Raw genomic sequence first — 19,171 nt, 5'->3', positions numbered from 1 at the left:
TGATGTATAATCCCCGAATTGGTAAATTGCAGCATGCAGGTCGGATTAATATACAACCACTACAATCCCCCCCGCAAGAGCCATTGGTTATATACTAGGAGAATTTGCCAAACTCAGGGCGCCGTAACTAACGCAGACGCAGAGAATCAGCATATGTATTTCCATAGTTAGGCAGCCTGCAGGTTGCTGTTTCAAACTCCCAGCCTCTAAAGCATGATGGGACTCAAAAACGGTGGCGGATAAGACACTAGACCTCTTAGCTCGTCTTTAATTGCAGATGTTTCAAGATCCCTTCCTGGTCGTCACTCTCCCGCCGTCAGTCATGACAATGGATGGTTTCGCCGGTCTGTAGCAAGTCGAGGCGAGTCAACTCGAGGGTTCTTTTCTTTTTCTCCAAACACACCGCCGTCGTCGTCCACCAACAACCAACATCAACGCCTCGCCACAGAGTCTAACCGTGTCAATCCAAGGCCCTGTCTGTCCCTGGCGATCTTCGTCCTTTTCTTTTCTTCTTCTTCTTTCTGGTTTTCGCTTCAGTCTTGACTGATTGACCGATCGATTTGGTTGTTGAAACGCCATGCCTTGAAAAATAGCCTCCAGTGCAAATTTAGTAAATAAATAGTAGCTGAAGGCTAATATTTTTCGCGGCCAGGCCTGAACGTATATCGTTCGCCTTTTCCACCCTTACTCTATCGTCCATTGGACTTAGTCTAGTCAATCTTACTATCCGAAGTGCTAAGGATTTATCCAATCTGGCCAAATTGTCTATGGACGCTACCTCCTCTCCTCCAAAGCCCACATAGTTACCACGCTCAGCAAGGGATATTGTGAACGACGAACTTTACTACATGCACACGACCAGCCATGGTATCCAGCAGCGCGGAGAATACGGACTATGAAGCTGTGGGTTACAACCCCCCTCAGTTGCTTAGAAATAATGCTGCTAGATAAGAAGCTAAAAGTGAAATGAAATAAAATTAAAATAAAATGGATTGCTTATTGTATTCTTCTCCTAGGATGCCTTCGAAGACGCACAGGATACTGCACCACGTCCTGAATCCCCACTTCCCCAAAGCGCTACCCGTTCTCTAACCGACCGTCGACCTTCGAACGGATCTCTGACCACCCCCCGAGCCACAGTCCATCCTCCCTTGCCCATACCTGAACGGAAGCAGAGTGGCCATGATGATACGTTGTCACCAGTATCTCCCGTGGGAGATGATACCCCGAAGAAAAACAAACCCTCAAAATCGCCCCTATTAGCTGCTCACCGTCTCTCCACAACATCTCTTGATGAAATCAACTTGGCTGCTCCGAAGGAAGGGAATGGGGATGAGAAATCGCAGCAGACATCCCCCGACTCGTCAAGTGGCCCTCCTCCCCTTCCCTCAAGAGAATCCGCCAAACAAACTGGGCGCCTCCAGGGCTTCTCCGCTTCCCTTCCCTCTGTACCGTGGGGACCCCCTCCAGCAACCAAACATCAATCACCAACAACCCAATTAGCGAATCCCCCACAAACCTCGCGGAAACTTACTAGTCCGTTTGCCTGGCTTTCGCGGGCTAGCTCTGGCGGCAAAGATATAAAACCTTCCTCTGGATCGGGGAATAGCCGGAGAAATACCGCGGCCTCGATATCGACAGTGGGCAGCAATCCTGAATTGCTGGCCAGGTTACAAGAAGGTAGTGATGGGGATTCCGCCAGCTTCGATTCAAGGAGACGGAACAGCTTGAGAGACCAGTTCAAATTGCTGAGAATGCGGAACGAAGGTGTTGCCGATGAGGCAGCCAGTATTACCTCTGCCCATGATGAGGGCCGTGCTAGCACCATTGGAAGCCCAAAAAGCGAATCTGAGAAGAGCGAAACTGGACTTGCTGTTCCACCTGCACCATCTCCTGTGGCAACATCACCAGGTCTGCCTCCAACTGTCAATCCAAACCTAGCGCCCGGCACTGTCTCTGGTATATCATCCTCCGCAACTGATGCCTCAGCTCCTGTCGATTGGGAACTGTGGCAACATGTTGTCAACGTTGGACCGGAGGCTCTTAAGGGATCCAATGCGGAGGAGTTGAATGCTGCTATCAAGAGAGGTATTCCACAAACGATCCGTGGGGTTATTTGGCAAGTTCTTGCAGACAGTAGAAATCCGGAATTGGAGGATGTATACCGAGAATTGTTAGCGAGGGGCACGGAGAAGGATCGTGATCGCTACTGGAGCATCAGTTCTGCCATAACTCTCAACGGCCAAAGTAACGGAGTTCCGAAGGATAAAGAGAAGGAATCGTTGTCCTCTTCCCGGTCCTCAGTAGATTCTGATCGCTCGAGTCCCACAGTTAACTCAAGCAATGGTGTTGTCTCTCCCCCTTTGGTACCAGAAAAAGACCCAGATCCCGTAATAAAAGCACAAGCAAGTCTGGAGGCAGCTCGAAAGAAAAAAGCAAAGGAGGACGCCATCGCTCTTCAGAAACTGGAGAAAGCTATCAGGCGGGACCTGGGATCAAGGACCAGTTATTCAAAATATTTTTTGTCGCAGCGCAACCAGGATGGGTTATTTGGACTCTGCAAAGCCTACGCGTTGTATGATGAAGGCGTGGGCTATGCCCAGGGGATGAACTTTATTGTTATGCCTCTGTTATTCAATGTAAGTTTTCACTTCACTGCCTTTCACTTGAACGATGCACAATTTTACTATCGTACAATCAACCTAACTTGGATAAAAATAAAATTAGATGGATGAAGGGGAAGCATTTACCCTTCTGGTTAAGTTAATGAACAAATACCGCCTACGAGACATGTTCATCCAAGATATGCCTGGACTTCACATGCGCCTGTACCAGTTCGAGCGCTTGCTGGAGGATCTTGAGCCTGCCTTGGCTTGTCATCTGCGTCGACGTGGAGTTACACCCCAACTCTATGCAACGCAGTGGTTTCTCACCTTGTTTGCATACCGATTCCCGCTTCAACTTGTCCTCCGCATTTACGATTTGATATTCGAGGAAGGGCTAGAGCCGACAATCCTCAGGTTCGCTGTCGCAATCATGCAGCGCAATACCGAAGCATTGCTAGGGATGAACGATATGGCGTCGTTAACTAATTTCCTCAAAGAAAAGTTATTTGATGTCTATATCGACCAACAGCCATCTGCAAGCTCGATTCTCGAGTCTGGCTTCTTCGGCAGCTCTGGTTCCTCTGACAAAGAAGTCTATCGTGCTGATCTCATGGTCCAAGATGCGTGCCTTGTCAAGCTTTCGGATGACATGATCAAAACGTATACTGCAGAATGGGAAGAGAAAGTCCGCGTGGAACAGGAACAGGCAGCAGAGTTGGAAGGGTTAAGGCACACTGTCGCAACGCAAGCCGCTCGCATCCGCTTGCTTGAGGAGCGCGCGGAGAAGTCAGACACGGAGCATGTGCAGCTTGCGTCAGAACTAGTCCGCCTCAAAGTGGAGAATGAGGAGCTACGAGATGCAAATGAAAGTTACAAGGTTGAAGTCGAGGAGCTGAAGATTGTTATTGACCGACAACCTGCCGAGCTAGAAGACAAGTTGCGGACGGAAATGGAGCGGATCATGAAGCGAAACATCGAGGTGCAGAACGAGAATAGGTCGATGGAGGAGCAAATGGCCGAGATGGAGAAAGATCTTGTTGATACAAAGTTGAAGTGGGCCGAGGTAAGAAATACATCTCTACCACTACCTTCCTAAAATTTATTCTTCCTTGTGTGTTCGTTCCTACTAATCAGCCATCCACTTTGATCATTGTAGATGTCCGAAGAGCATGAGAGCCTTAAGCAGAAATGGGTCGATCTACGAAAGGCCCTTGGTTAATATATGTAGTACGGGAACGAAATTCGATCATCTCATCCTTTCCCGCCCCTTCCATGCATAACGCATACACCACTTGCATTATACTCAGCTTCTCGTTTTACCCTCTTTGCACATCCACAGAACATCATTTTGCATCCATTCACATCAATTTAAATATATACGTTCATAGATACGTGACCAATACCTGACTCCATCGCAACGTCGCCGCCACAAGAATTAGCAACGCATGAAGCCAACTGGCATATACAAAGTACGAATTTTGTTTCAACGTAAAACTCTTTTCTTCGTCATCTCTTTTGAACAACCAATTGTGCTTTTTGCGGTTGTCGTCTTGTCCTCCTCCTTCTATTTTCTTGTAATATTCCTTTTCATCCCTCCCCTCCAACGATTGTGAGTTCTTCTTTGGTTTTATGCAAGACCAAGTTTCTCTTATTCTTTCTTTTCCGCCACATAGAATTGCGGAAGTGGGTATGCCGGATATGTTCCCAAACTGAATATCCCGACCCAATCGTTACTTAGCTGATCAAGTTTCTTTTTCTTTCCTCTCAGTAGTTTGTATGTCATCATATGCTCTCCTCCTTCATTCCCTCCGTCTTACTTCTTCGGTAATGATATAAATTTTTTGCTTTTATTATTTGCTTTTCTTATGTTTTCAAATTCGAACCCTTGGCTGTCGTTAAATGTGACACCATGCTTGTATTTCCCTACTTTCTGTCCTATGATATGAATAATATGCCATTTTCATAAACAAACCTTTCCAAAACTGTATTATTGTATGCTTCTTTTTGCTTTTTTTCTTCTGCTTTTGTATTTCTGCTTCCCTGCGCTCTTCAGCAGTGGCCACGTTTAATTAAGCATTCAAGTACCCTGCATAAGAATGCGGAGAAAGGTGTTGCACTCAACGGCAAAGCTAGAATCCAAGTGGGGAAAACATTATAAATGAGATGCGAAGAGGGGAGTGGTGCTAGGAAGGAGAAAATCCTGTCTCTAGATTAGCCGCTTTTCTATTCTATTCTATTATTCTCTTTCTTCTCATCTCTTCTCTCTACTCCTCTTTTCTTCTTTTCACTTTTCCTTTTTGTCTTTTTCTTTTTCTTGCTTTCTTTCTCTCTTTTGTTTTTGTTTTCGTTTTTATTAGTAGCAATAAACTACTATTGTTCCTTCCTATTCCCTACCTGGTAGTTCCATCTCACACCATAGCCAGATGTCTCCCAACCCAAAAAGGAAACAAAGCGGAGGTGCAAATATAACCATATTGACTCAAAGATTTCCCCGCGCTGCCTGCTCCCTCTCAAACGCCTCAAACAAACTTTTGAAATTCCCCGCGCCAAACCCATCGAAGTTATTCCGCTGAATCACCTCGAAAAACACCGTCGGCCGGTCCAGCACATGTTTCGTGAATATCTGGAGCAGGTACCCTTGCTCGTCGAAATCTATCAAGATGTTCAGCGCCTGCAATGTGTCTATGCTTTCGTTGATGACTAGGTTTCCTTTTTTATCGCCATGGACCCCTGTGTTACCGGCATTCATGGCAGCGAGACGGGCGCGTATAACGTCATAGTACGCCGCGGGCACAGAAAGGAACTCGACGCCCCTTTTGCGGAGATTGGTTATGGCGGTGATGATGTCGTTCGTGCGGAAGGCGATATGTTGCACTCCTGAGCCGTTGTAGTAGTCGACGAATCTGCGTGATGACGTATATTAATATACATACATACATATATATATATATATATATATGGTCCGCGGGAGAACGGATATTGGGTCCTCTTTCTTACTCTTCGATTTGGGACTTCTTCTTGCCCACTGCTGGCTCGTTTAGGGGCATTTTTATGACCTCATTGGGCGACGCGACAACAATGGAGCGCATGGAGGAATATCCGGAGCACAGGGACTTGTCATCGACACTCCAGTAACGGTGGAAATTAAGACAGTCTTCGTAGCTATGTTTATGGCCATGTTAATTGGTGTCTGCCCTTTGCTCATTCTATGGAAATCTCATCGAATAGGGGTAGCATCCATGATCAAAGTTGGGGTTTTCATACAATTTCACTGCCATGTCCAGGCCGTTCCACGGCTGGTTCCCGACACAGTGGTCGATTTCGATGAAGTCAATCGGAGGCAGAAGCTCGTTGATCGAGTCCCCTTGTTCCACTCGCACGTATCCAGGCAAGAAGCATCCCTTATAATGGTCCCTGTTGATGAGGGTATGTGTCGTGTCTCCAAACGACTTGATTGTGGCCATCTCTATTTGCCCGCTCCCAGGCTCGTCGCCGCCGATTATGGTAGGGTTCACCACAGAAACGGCGCCATTAGCCACAGCTCTCTCCCACTTAGCTTTAACGTCTGCATTTACCCGAAAAGCAACATCCTTTACCCCATCCCCGTGTTTTTCCAAATGGTTGTGAATTTCATCCAGCAGGGCTTGCTCCCTGACGGATATCTGAAATTTACTTATTTCATCCGTGGCCAATTTCCCACAAACCGGAGAGGTCATAACGAAAGTGGCACCGCTGTTTGCGATGACATACGAGACCAAGGCGCGAGATCCTGTCTCTGGGCCGCGATATGCCACTGGGTTAAAGCCCAGGCGCGTGATGAGATATGACGCTGCCTGTTTCGCATTCCCCACGTACCAAGTGATATGGTCGAAGCCGTAGTACTCCGGACCCAACACGGAGGGCATAATTTCGCCATTCTCGGACGTCGCGGCTGTGCTATCGAAACACAAGGAGGATCCCATATTTGAAGGGGTGGCCAAGGGGCAAGTTTGATAGCGATATTGCAGCACGGTTGAGATGAAAATGGCAAATGGCAGAGTAAGTATAGAACTTCAGCGGGAAGAAGCCAGCCTTATTTATACGCGGTTTCAAACGGCGGCCGTTTTCGATGGTCTGATGGCGGAATGAAATCAATAGAACCGGAGAGAATACGATATGCGTTGAGAATTCATATGATTCGGGAGGAATAAACGCACATGCCCGATGCAGGCAAGCAACGCGTTCATGGACTGAATAATGGGTTCCTGTGGATATATCGGGAGTCTCAGGCCGGCAAAGCCGCTGCGCGACGGTGTTTTGAAGATTCTGAAAGAGAAATTGTCCTGGGATTGTGCGTGGTCATACATGCTCCGGGTTTGATGGCCGAGTTACCACGAAAAGTCAAACTTTGCGCTTAAGAACAAAAATAGTTAGAAGTGGCGTTTCTTCTGGCCATGCAGCAGACTTGGAGTGCTTTTTGTCGGTGGCTCATTTTTCGGATGTCTTTGCCATTCGATATACGGCCAACAGAGACCTTTTCCTTTGGTAAGAAAGAGCGGTGAGAATGAATGATCAGTTCCCATTCTAGGCTTGCATTAACTTGGTTGTGGAGATTGATTGTTATCCCTAGAGTGGATTAGGAATAGGGAATCTGAAAGGAACAATATATATCATGGAGATAGGGATAGATAGGTGGAATATACATAACATACAAACATTTTGGAAAGGTCGCCATTAAGTAACTTGATCATCGTAGTAGTTAATCGTAATTATCGCCAATCCACGACTAAACCAACCTATTTATTACAATACGCCCCCAACTCACACATCCGAAGAAACTGGCTCGGGCCGTGAGGAGAATATAATCTTGTATCTGATAATATCGACAATCTCCAATTCATCACAGCTGTCACATTCCTCATCCTCCGTCCCCTCGTCCTCCAACATCTCCTCCGCCCGTACTTTTGCTTTCTGTTTCAGCTTCTTCATCCCTCCCGCACCGTTCTCGGGATCCATCTCATCAACGCGTTGAATAGCCGCCAAAGGCCTTGGAAGTTTTTTTACCTCGCCCGTTAGCCGTTGGTGCCGGCCGACGTATAGATAGACACGCTTCATCCAGGAGTGATCGCTTGGATCATTATCTGTAGAGTCATTGTAATCCGGGAATATCAGGCGGCCAATGGGTGTCTGATACTGTGTCCGTGAAGTGGCGAGTCCGCTGGACTCAAGATCCGCGTCAAGGGTATGCGAGTCTTTGACTGTAGGTGGGTCTGGCAGGTTTATCGTACCTTGCAGTTCTAGCATTGCGAGTCCGGAGGGAGTTTGGAGGAGTTGCGGAAGGGGGTTTTCTTCTTCTGACGACGCGCCACGTTCGCATGGCGGATGAAGGCGGACTGTTGGCATGGCGCGCAATTGATTAAGTATGGAGACCTCGGTTTTAGAAAGAGGGAAGTGGGTTAGCTTAATATGCCTGCCGCTGGTATCCCGCGAATTCCTCTGTTGTTCGTCGGCAGTTTTTCGGGGCGTTTTTGCACGCAGCCGTTGGTCTATGACGTCGATTTTTACGGCTCCACTGTTTGAGAACCAACTTAGCTTTTTGTAACACCCCAGCTACAACTTGTAAAGAACACCTATACACACGTTAAAGCACTACAGTTGGAGGTGATACCGGTGAGAACGAAAAAAAGGATTGAAAAATAGCTTTAGTAATTAGATTATCTAAGATTGTGTGGATTTCTATTTGTATTAGCAGATATGGTATGCGTATTTGAATCCCATTTAAGGTTTGTGAGAGTAATGTTTCAGCTACCTTCACAAATATTACCCCAAAAAAATAAAATAATAAAACAACTACAAAATATAGGGGAAGGGACAGGTGCATTACATTGGATATACAATACAATTACATCAATGGTTTGGTGGAGCCCTGACATACCCACCGTATAAAAATAGAAACGTATAAAAAGAACAGATAATGATATTTGCCTACCCTCACATTTCCTTCTGCTCAGAGAGCAGTGCAGTATATTCCAGCTGCCATATGAAATGCACATGCTTCATAGGAAAAGACAACAGGTAAACGTACCTTGGTCTGAACGGGTTTAAATCTGTAAGACTTCATGCTTCAAAATTTGAGTTTACTCTGAGAATCCATATCAACTCTTACTCATTTAATAGAGGGTTTCAAGTCAATAGTTCAACAGCCCTTGTTCAGCGCTTCTTTCTTTCTTTATACTATATTTGTTGGAAATTGGAGTGGATTATTTGCTTTTTCTTACAGGTAGCAGCAGGCCAGAAAAGAGAATGTTAAGACGCAAACTTGCTGTGTGAACTGTAAGAAGTATTCCAAGACAGCAGAAGCTGGCTGACCAGAAGAAGGGCAAACAGATCCTGAAATATATGTTTAACAGCTACCCTGCGAGACTTCTAAGGCTAGACTCATTCAATGAATTCGATTTTTGAAGTGTCTTGAACGTTCTCCTATCACCGGGAGAGATGTGGGCGTTGGGCGTTCATTCATCGAACTGGCAAAGAACATTCAACCAGGAGGCTGAAATCTTCGGATTGGTGATCCAGGGTTTCTATAAAGCTGATAAAATCCCCCTCCTCCACGCTAACTTTCAATCTCTGAGCCACGGCTCTTGTGTGTCCTGGAACAGGCCAGCTTCAAGGTAAAAGGGAGCACGCCACAAAGGCATTATAACTGTGTTGCGGAAGCTAATTAATGAAAATGGAAAGGTAGTTCCCATATCCCAGGAATAAATCTGGGAAGCGTTCAAACCAAAACCCCATTGATACCAGCCCTCCTTCCTATCAATAGAAATCTCCCCCACATTATCGCCGGATCGCAGACGACGGACGACAACGACGACCATGAGCCATACGGCGTCTCACACATGGTTGTCAAACGAAACACGAGAATTTGAAGCTTGGGCGAGGGTCCGAGATATGATGGTGTACGTTGCCCCGAAATCCCCCTTCACGCCAAGAACCTTCGGGGCATGGATCTCCCATAGACTCGCATGGATGGAAGAGGAACGTGGACGTATTTTCCGCCAAGCTATGGCAAGACAAGCGATCGAAAAAGGATGGCGCGAGCAGGTCCAGGTGGGACCAGTACTTGGAGGAAAGAAGCTACCAGATGGGCTGGCTTTAGTTCTCGCCAGGGAGACTATTTGGGCACCTCGAAGAGGCTACCCCAGCGTTCATAGTTTTGCCCCTTGGCCCAGCTACGAGGAGCTCAAGCACGAGGGCGATGACCGGAACAAATCCGGCTACTCTAGATTTCCTCCACTGCCCCGCGGTCGTGGGAATGAGACGGTGAACTGGAAACAACGAGCACCTATAAAGCAGTATCGATTCGACGAAGTCGGCCGCCCAGTGTTGGAGACAACGAGTGTTCGTATTCAGGATCTTGAAGGTGAGATCCTGAGGCTTGTTGGTGGCGCTCTGCTAGCCGAGCTAGGGTGGCTGACTGCCATATCGTTGCATCGAGAAGATTGATGATGGAAGAGTCGAATATCCGTAGATAAAGACGACAAGATGGAGAGCTTCTAGGACGTCAGAATATCTTCGACCTGACAAATGTCTCTCACCACCACACAAATTCTTTGCTATCGGAGTAAAGGGAGCTTCCTCGAACAGAATGGGAAAAGCCGCAAAACATGTATCGGTGAAGTTTTTCGTTTAGATGGGTGTGGCAAGGCTTTGGGCATCCCAGGAGTCTTTGGATGATTAACGAGTAGGACTAAGAAGTTTCGATGATTTCATTTTTCATTTTCTCAGCAGGGAGTTCCAGGCGTTTTGTAATTTTTAGCATTGACCTGTCAGGTTGCTTGCTAGAGTTTAATTGTCGCTTGTAACTATATTCCGTGCTACCCATGGCCTTTTTAGTACGGTGTACTTTCAAATATATTAGAGCCCGACCCAATCCCATCATCTTGAAAGTCGTGAAAAGTGCCATGTTTGGGAGGTGGTTGCACTCGTTAGCCATGGCTGAACATCGGATTGATGCCATCCTAGATTCCCTTAGAGGATGACCGGTAGCATTCCTAATGGGAAACGGGTAGCCCATGTTTTGCAAAGGCCCAGTGAGTAGCTTGTACCAATATATTCGCGGCCGAGAGGGTTTCTTTTGAGGGATCCAAACGAACAAGTTAAACGGGGGTAAAAGTTGATCAAGTCCTACCAGAGGGGCTGCAGGCATTTTCAAGCTCTTTCAAACCCGCGATCGCATCTTCAACAGCGTTGGTGGCAACGCCAGCAGGCTTGTTGAATTTTCCATATCGCAGATCGCTTAATTCCCCTACGGTAGATGCAAGGTCCGCAAAAATACGTGCAGCTTCGGCATCTGCGGCTTCAATTTCCCGTTCCATCGAGGAGCAAGCATTTCCCATCTCTGGTAGAAGGGAAGCCAAGGTGTGCATATCCCCGGGGGAAATGGTAGGCTCTCCTGGGCCGAAAAGCTGGATGTCCATCTCTGTTTCTAGTTTATCGTGTTTGTCCATTCCACTTACCCCAGTGGCTCTTTTTGCATTTCGGAGCGCTTCTCTTTGTCTCTCACCTCTCCATATCTCTTTGTCAATATTCTCCCTGACAAGATCAAGGTCCTGAGAACGAATGTGTTGCAATTCTCGATATAGGACCCTTACTTGTGGGTGGGACCGGAGGCGTTTGGGGAATAACTCCGTGAACTTTTCCAAAGAGATGATAGTAGGCAGCGGAGATGGGGAGAGAAGGAAATTTGCCAATATTGACACTTCGGAAGGGGCCATGATGGATGACTGGCGACAACAATGAAAAAAAGAACTGGGATTCAACCAGCCAGATTTTGCTTCCAACTTGAAGCAGTCACAGCAATACAACTCAGTACAAAAAGTGCCCAGGTGCACTTGAAACCGGCAATAGAACACCACAAACCCGTACAAATTTAAAGCCCAGAAATGCGGAGGTTGCAACAAGTATTCAGATCTCACAGAGGGAATAAGCCGAGAATTGCCTTTGAATTTTCGTGTTTGTTGTCTCCATCTTCGCGCCGAAGTAGAGCTGAGGTTGATTTTGCTCTGCAGCTGACATAAGCTCAGAGTCATCAACGCGTTTTAAGCGCAAAGTTACAGGATGGTAACGCCTGATACAGGGTAATACCGGCGCGTGATTGTGAAAAGATTCAAGGGGCCAGCAAGGCGCAGGATCTGTCCTCGTCGGTGACTTCCATACATCACAGCACACCTCGTCTGCTGTTCCTTCGATTCCTCTCTGCACGGCAATCGTTATACCACCCATACGAACATTTGGAATTTTCTTTTTAGGAGGACCTAGTGCTGCGTGGTGCTCGTCATCGAGTGCTTGACATCCTGTACGGGATTTCTTCCACCCTGTTTCGATAAAAGCATCAGTTTTGCTAGCTGAGCTTCTTTCGTACGTTGCAGTAATATCTGTTGCTTTTGCTTGTGCTTTGTGGCAGTAGTTTCTCTTGCTTTCGCGAGTGTCTTCGGATCTTCAAACTTGCTGCTTGCACCAGTTCGCTCTCCCCTAGTCGGGCTGAAGGTACCAACAGAGCAGAGAGGTTCTTAACGCTGCAAAACCAGTGAATAAGACTGGACATACTTTCCCCTGCTGTCCTGCTGTCATGCCGCCAGCAAATCACCCCATTTATCATAAGGATGAGAAAGTCTTCTGCTTTCACCATGAGATTCTGTACGAGGCGAAGATCCTTGAGGTCAGATTGACCGATCCAGACGACAGAAAGAGCCCCTACGAGTATCGGGTTCATTACAAAGGCTGGAAAAATACGTATGTACATTTGCCTATCTTAGTTTTCGAGATGACGTGGTCTCTTTGGCTGGATTTTCCTTTCTTTCTGGACGCAAAGCTGACGGATATGTTACAGGTGGGATGACTGGGTTCTACAAGATCGCCTACGCAAAGCGACTGAAGAGAACAGAGAACTTGCCGCTACGCTCCGTCGTGATGTGGAAGCTTCTCTTCGTCAACGATCTAACAAGTCATCGGCGAAAAAACGTCGTAGTTCTGACATGAGCTCCAATCGAAACAGCGAAGAGAGGCATTCATCCGCTCCTGCCAAAGGCACGAAGCGATCAAGAGATGCTGAAATTGAAAAGGTATGTAACCAAGTTTATTTTTGATGCTACCTAGTACATATTGTGTTCCGATTTCTCTGAAAATCACGTATCATAATCATTTTTGTATTGGTTGTTTTTGTTTTTGACTTGAATCGCCATATCGCCTTGTATGACGTGTTGACTTGTGATTTGCCACAGGAGGAGCATTTCAACGCACGCCCATCCGTAAGGATAGTGATGCCTGATAACCTCAAAGCACTCCTCGTAGATGACTGGGAAAACATCACAAAGAACATGCAATTGGTACCACTTCCCGCAAAAGTCTCTGTCAACAAAATCCTCGATACATACTTTGAGGAGGAGAAAACCAAAAGAACTTCCCAGGCTCAAGTGGACGTGCTGGAAGAAGTTTTGTCTGGCATTAGAGAGTATTTTGATAAATGCCTTGGCCGGCTGCTATTATACAGTTTTGAAAGAGAGCAATATCACATCCTACAACGGAAATGGGAATCCGGGGCCGAAGGGTTCGTCGACAAGGGACCATGCGATATATATGGCGCTGAACACCTAGCTAGATTATTTGGTGAGATTTATCCAAAAGGGGCTAAGCTAGCCCTACGTCCCCTACTTGTATTCTGCTCTAGCTATTCTACCTATTATGCAAACCAGCGCTGACAACATCCCCCTTTCGTTCACAGCCTCGTTGCCAGAACTTCTCGCGCAGACGAATCTTGGCCAAGAATCTACCAACCGTCTGCGTGAGGAACTGTCTAAGCTTGCAATCTGGCTGAGTAGGAACTCTGAAAAACTTTTTGCAAGCAAATATAAGATCCCCGGCAACGAATATGTCGACAAGGCAAAGGGAGTTTCAAACCCGGATGCCCCCGGAACCGCAACATCCCGCCTATTTTAGAATCGACAGGTTTCGATGGCCCTCTGACAATGAGGGAATGGACACACAAATATCTTGTGTTGAAACTGGTGATACGGTAGCATCTTTTATACGCGTTTTGCAAAGATGAAATGATATAGGACAACTTAAAGATGTACACTTTGAATATTCTGCAAAATTGTGTCGAGGGAGGAAAGCAAGGGCTACGCAGCCTCCATCGTTGTTCACCCAGGCAGGCCTTTCATACATTTCTGAAATATACTCCTTTCTTTCCTATGAAGTCACGGCATGGATGGGATGATATTGGGTGGTTATCTTTTACATTTGTTTCCCGAGATTTCCGCCACTCTTTTCCACACCTGACGCATACGATCATTTTCGGGCGGTATAAGCACGCTTTTTACACTTTCTCTTGACCCGATTCTTCGTTTGTATTGTCTCTTGCTATGCACCTTAACGGTTTGTAATCTTTTCTCTTTTTTTTAATCTTTTTTTTTTTTTTTTTTTTCCTTTTGCCTCTACTTTTTATCGGCGCTCTTAGGTTTATACGTTATATATATATATATATATAGCTGCTAGATCGAGTTATGGAAAATTTCAGGACGTTCCATTTCTTTGACAACTAATAGAGGAGACATGTATATATTTTCTTCTCCACTCTCGAATTCCTATTTTGTGAGAATGGATAATGTTTTTCCATGGCGATAATCTAAAAGGGCGATGAGTATAGATCTATATAGGTATGACGGGGCCTAGGCCAGTTTAAAACTACCCCCGAAAAGAAAGAAAGAAAGAAAAATAGAAATTTCCTATCCCATCGAACCCAGGCAAAATAAAACCCATGGGATGAGATGGGGAGCGTGCGGGTGGGATGTACAGCGCAACAACTTGACTATGTAGCCGGCTACACAACAACGCTAAATTAATATCATAATGTCAAGAGAAGAGCAAAAATCTTTAAATCCTAAAACGTTAAATACGAAAAGAAAGGACACCGCGCCACACATGTGCGCACGAACGAACCATTAAAACCCTACCGGAATACAACAGGGAACCCCGAGAAGGTCCCCTAGTTCCTCCTTACTCCTTCACTAACTTATCACCACCACCACCTCCTCCCCCTCCTCCTCCTCCTCCGCTCGTATCGACAAGAACCGGCACCCGCTCTGCCTTCGATACAATCACCAACCTAGCATCATCGACTGCGCAGCGCGCGATCCGCTTTAACTTCACCTTCCAATCCGCCTCCCTCCACTTCGCCCAAAGGTTAAGCCCTTCCTGAGACCGGATGCTCAGAGTCTCATACCCTTGCTTGATGATCTGGTGAACTTCGCGCGGGCTGAGGTTTTTCTTCCTGCCAATGGCTAGGATTTCAGCGGCTGGCGTTGGGGTGGTGGAAGCTGCTGTTGGTGTTGTATTCTTGGATTTATCTGCGAGAAAGAGGAGGGAATGGAAATGCGAGGCGACACTGATGAGGGTGTCTATGGAGTGCGTGGCAGAGTCAGTAGCAGCGGTGGCCGGGGCAGCGGTTATGACTTGTGCGTTTGCGGGTTTGTTGGACGTTGACGGTATTGTTGGTGCGGAGGAGAAGGAGCGTTCGTAAATATCCTTAAAGCGGGTGAGTATGGGTCCTGTCTCAACGACTTTGTAGAACAGATCATCGTACGACGCTGGGTCTGGGAGGAACGTGTCGCCAGCGGATATGCAGAAGGCGATTAGGTCGATGAGGGAGGTAGCGAGGCTGTGGATTTGAGGGTTTGAGGTGAGACTCGTGGAGTAGGTTGTTAGGAAACGGGTGAGAGTGAGTAGGGTCCGCCAGAGCTCGGACCAGTGGTATGCAAGGCGTGTTTGGGTTGAGGAGACGTAGGTGAGGAGGCGGAGGAGGATGGAGATTGTATGACTGTTCAATTTAGTCCGTTAGTGTATGTCTGTGTCACCTGTGGCATAATAATCGAGGTACGCACCAATACAAGTCGACGTCAAGTTCCCTGCGGAGGTTGTGGTTGATAGCATCAATCATGATATCGAAGACAACAGTCGCAAGGATTCTGTCTTCCTGTATCAAAGGGAGATACGGTGCTCGCTGGCGACAAAGTCGTACAGGGCGCTTCATCTTCTCGCTACAGATCTGTTTACATTGCAGGGGACTTCTTCCACGAGTATGCGAAAGTGAGAACAGATTGGTCTCTGCATAGAGTGTTGCCCTGGTCGATCGATATGCATGTTGTAGTAAATATGATGTAAATGAGAGGAAACTTGAAAAGGGGGGTTTCTTCAGAGCGCTTCTCTTGGCATGTATGAGACAAAAATGAAGCCAAACAGCTTATTCGCGTTGATGAAATCGTAAATGGCAAGTAATATGGTCGCTTCGGGAGAGGGACTTTGGTTTTGTCAGAAACCACTGTTCTCCGCTGCACATATTGAAGGGGGGACAAAGAAGGAATCCACCTACAGAGCTCCAAATCGTGCTTTAGCCTCTTCTGGAGTCAATGGTGTCTTAGCTCTGCGACCAGGAGCTAACGCCCCAAGGCCAAAGAAGGCTAAAGTTGAGCTCAAATTCCAGCCCTCAGGAAGATCATCCTGAACGGCAACATATCCGTTGCGCAATGCAGTGCATGTTACGCCAGTTCCACCGACAATTTTCTGAATCGTAGATTCGTTTACAAAGTCATCAAGTCGTAGCTGGTAAGGGTTCTGGAATTCGAATTTGTTGTAGTTTGATAGAAGCCCCAGGAGTACAAACGGCTCAAAGATTTGAGTGCGGATGTTTGAATCATGGATAAACTATAATTTGATCTGCAATCAGTATAAATTGGTTTTTGGTTTCGTGAATGTAGGAGAAGATATCGTCCAACCTTCATCAGGGCAGGGAAAATATCCCGATGCATGAAATAAGATATAAGACTTGTTTTGTAGCCTCCGCTAGTCATTGATATTGCAGCCTCAACAGCTTTGAGACGTATTTCAACTATTTTGATAAGAGCTAATTAGCTACTATAATAATAAAGAAAGCATATTCCTTTAAAACATTTCGTATAGAGTACCATACAGCTGGTTCCGTTTCGTATGATCCCGTCCAGGGCCGCGACAAAGTTTGCGATAACATGGTCGACTTCGTCAATGCCAGCAAGGACGGTGATGATATCAGAACTCGGGTTGGTGTACTTCTTAGTTAAGACGCCACCTAAGAAAGTTGTCAAGGTCTGTTTTCAAAGCTCTCAGTAAGTCTTTTTGGGCGGGAAATTGAGAATGCAGTCGTGCTAACCTCTAGCGCATAAATATTTGATGGGGATTCCCCAGCAGCAGCCTCTTTTATGGCCTTGGAGAACAGCTGTTGAGTGTGAAACTACAGATCATATTAGTCAGATTCTAGACAACTACCTAACTATGCATGCGAATAGACAAACAGGCACATACATGAATTTGCAAGATGTCATCAGGACTGATAACGTCCAGTATCTGACTCAATCGAACCCTCTGCGGAGGGAGAAGAAAGAATTCTCTCCAGAATCCTTCCGACGGCTCTGCATCCTCAGCGTTCTAAATCATTTATTAGAAGAAGGCCGGTGGATATATATTGGCTATAGCGGTTTGAAATAGTTGCAACATACAAGGAATAGGGTCTCGTAAAGCTTGACGATCTTGGGCTGGAAGGTGTCTGGTCTGGATTGTTGGGTTAGCGGGGAGGATTCCATGATTATGGGGAAGACGACGCCCGACGGTCGCGCAGTTTCAAGGTCTATTAGCAGTGGGTGTGTCAGTAAGACATAGACATTCAAGGGTATTCATTGTCCCGCGACCAGAATACAATAAGCATGATTGATAGGGCATTTTTACACATGGATCGCGTTCAGCCGCTTGTGGCTTTTACCTCCCCAACATACCGCTTAGTCAGTGTTAGCCGCGCGGTTACTAGTGCGCCCAACTGTTTGCCCCGTGGATCAGTATCTTAGACCTCGGCACGCAGAGAAATCAACTGCGTCTGTGCTTTAATCCAAATAAAAGAGATTATTTATATTCAAGCGACCACTGCTGGCTACTGCTGCATAGGGAAACCATAGTATGAAACAGCCACACGAGATCCTGAGAAGTTATCGGCGGTAGCCCTCTATACCGTACTGATAGGATACTCACGAACGCAGGACAATGCGTTGAAACCCGAGGCAGCTGATTGGCGGAAATTGGTGTTACTGTGATTAGTCACCCACCCCCGGACCGCATTCAACCGACTGCTGCCATGGTTTTTGTCATCCCAAAACCCTTCGTCCCTGGATGATTCCTATCATTGACCATCTTCCCTTGCTCTTTCAACGCACCACCCTCCTTGGGTTGTGTATGCCATATATATAGACTATTGTCGATTTATCTTCTCTTGACCATGTCGTTCTGTTCTGCTCTTCACCCAACGGTGACATCATCTGGTCTCCTCCGATCAGTGACCACCAAGCTGCCTCGACGAGCGGCATGTCCTCTTAGCCTCCGATCATTCTCATCATACGGCTCATCCAACCATTCCTCGAAGCGCAAATTACAGACCGCAACCGCCTATCAACCTTACTCTCTTCTAGAGTCTCTCCCGCCCCCCGCTCGTAATTCAGACAGCGTATCCGAAGCCTCAATCGTTGTCGATAAAAATTCAATGCTCGGCAAATGGCAATCGGGATCAACTAATCGCCCACATCCACAACCACAGCAACCTGAGAGCGTTGAATCCATCAACAAGTCAAACGCTACCAGTTACCCAGAAGTTGAGGCTCAGGTTTCTAAGCTGATAGCTCCCTCCTCTCCCTCCCCTTCCGTCTCCGCAACCCCCTCCGCAACCGCAACCACCACCCCCCCAACATCCGCACAATCCCTAACACCCAAAAAAACACGACGGGTTAGCAAACTGAAAGCCCGGGAAGACGGCAATGCACATCACTCCTGAAGCTATTTTTACATCTTTCGCCAACTAACCGAACAGCCCGATCCTAAGTTGGTTCGCGTTGGCGTGAAGAATAGGGGATGCTCAGGGTTATCTTACCATCTAGAATACGTGGATAAACCCGCGCCATTTGATGAGGTGGTGGAGCAAGACGGAGTCAAGATCTTGATTGACAGCAAGGCCTTGTTCAGCATAATTGGCACTGAAATGGACTGGCAAGAGGACAGCCTAGCCAGCCGGTTTGTATTCAAAAATCCAAATATAAGTAAGTGACTTAGGTCTCTTTTCGTCCCAAAATTTCGACACGAATATATATATATAGCTTGCTGACTATGGCTGTGGTGGCAGAGGACCAATGCGGCTGCGGCGAATCGTTCATGGTGTAAAGATTTATCTACAATGAAAGAAATTGGTTGGACTTTGTTTTTATAGGTACATACACAAACGTTATATCTCCGGGGTGGATTGATCATCCGGAGTTTGGGATGAGATTTCTTCTTGGCTGTTTTCAATTTTCTAATAACCTCTGAAATTTTTCTTATATTAAGTATTGTCATTTTTATGGATATACCCGTCTCCACTATCTATGTCACATTTTATTCTAGAGGAGCTCTTCTCCCCCGGCCTCCTCTCTTTTCTTTCTTTGCTAATTGGAAAGATAGCCTAAGCGAAGTGTATACAGCCAACA

The 19,171-nt window shown here is 46.5% G+C and overlaps 5 protein-coding genes across 5 annotated transcripts; 3 read left to right on the top strand and 2 right to left on the bottom strand.

Annotated features, from left to right (window-relative positions):
- Positions 1-864: 864 nt before the first annotated feature.
- HCBG_03530 (GTPase-activating protein GYP5) lies at positions 865-3,825 on the top strand (the record flags this gene model as incomplete). The annotated part of the gene is made up of 4 exons (XM_045430579.1): positions 865-903; positions 1,017-2,639; positions 2,728-3,669; positions 3,763-3,825. The coding sequence occupies 4 exons, from the start codon at positions 865-867 to the stop codon at positions 3,823-3,825; spliced, it is 2,667 nt and encodes an 888-aa protein (XP_045288722.1).
- Positions 3,826-5,026: 1,201 nt separating this feature from the next.
- On the bottom strand, positions 5,027-6,889 carry HCBG_03529 (4-hydroxyphenylpyruvate dioxygenase; the record flags this gene model as incomplete). Its single annotated transcript, XM_045430578.1, has 3 exons — positions 5,027-5,509; positions 5,604-5,768; positions 5,871-6,889. 3 exons carry the CDS (start codon positions 6,566-6,568, stop codon positions 5,086-5,088), a joined length of 1,287 nt encoding a protein of 428 aa, XP_045288721.1.
- A 5,324-nt stretch (positions 6,890-12,213) lies between these two features.
- Positions 12,214-13,580, top strand: HCBG_03528 (histone acetylase complex subunit; the record flags this gene model as incomplete). Its single annotated transcript, XM_045430577.1, has 4 exons — positions 12,214-12,377; positions 12,475-12,706; positions 12,866-13,250; positions 13,366-13,580. 4 exons carry the CDS (start codon positions 12,214-12,216, stop codon positions 13,578-13,580), a joined length of 996 nt encoding a protein of 331 aa, XP_045288720.1.
- Positions 13,581-14,639: 1,059 nt separating this feature from the next.
- HCBG_03527 (uncharacterized protein) lies at positions 14,640-17,369 on the bottom strand (the record flags this gene model as incomplete). Its single annotated transcript, XM_045430576.1, has 8 exons — positions 14,640-15,459; positions 15,524-15,763; positions 16,012-16,343; positions 16,415-16,527; positions 16,609-16,762; positions 16,825-16,905; positions 16,977-17,099; positions 17,171-17,369. 8 exons carry the CDS (start codon positions 17,252-17,254, stop codon positions 14,640-14,642), a joined length of 1,947 nt encoding a protein of 648 aa, XP_045288719.1.
- An 829-nt stretch (positions 17,370-18,198) lies between these two features.
- HCBG_03526 (iron-sulfur assembly protein 1) lies at positions 18,199-18,869 on the top strand (the record flags this gene model as incomplete). Its single annotated transcript, XM_045430575.1, has 3 exons — positions 18,199-18,318; positions 18,535-18,748; positions 18,832-18,869. 3 exons carry the CDS (start codon positions 18,199-18,201, stop codon positions 18,867-18,869), a joined length of 372 nt encoding a protein of 123 aa, XP_045288718.1.
- Between the last annotated feature and the right edge of the window lie 302 nt (positions 18,870-19,171).

This window comes from Histoplasma capsulatum, assembly GCF_000150115.1.
Source record: "Histoplasma capsulatum G186AR genomic scaffold supercont2.4, whole genome shotgun sequence".
Classification (NCBI taxonomy): Eukaryota; Fungi; Ascomycota; class Eurotiomycetes; order Onygenales; family Ajellomycetaceae; genus Histoplasma; species Histoplasma capsulatum.
This window is presented reverse-complemented; position numbering and strand designations above follow the sequence as displayed.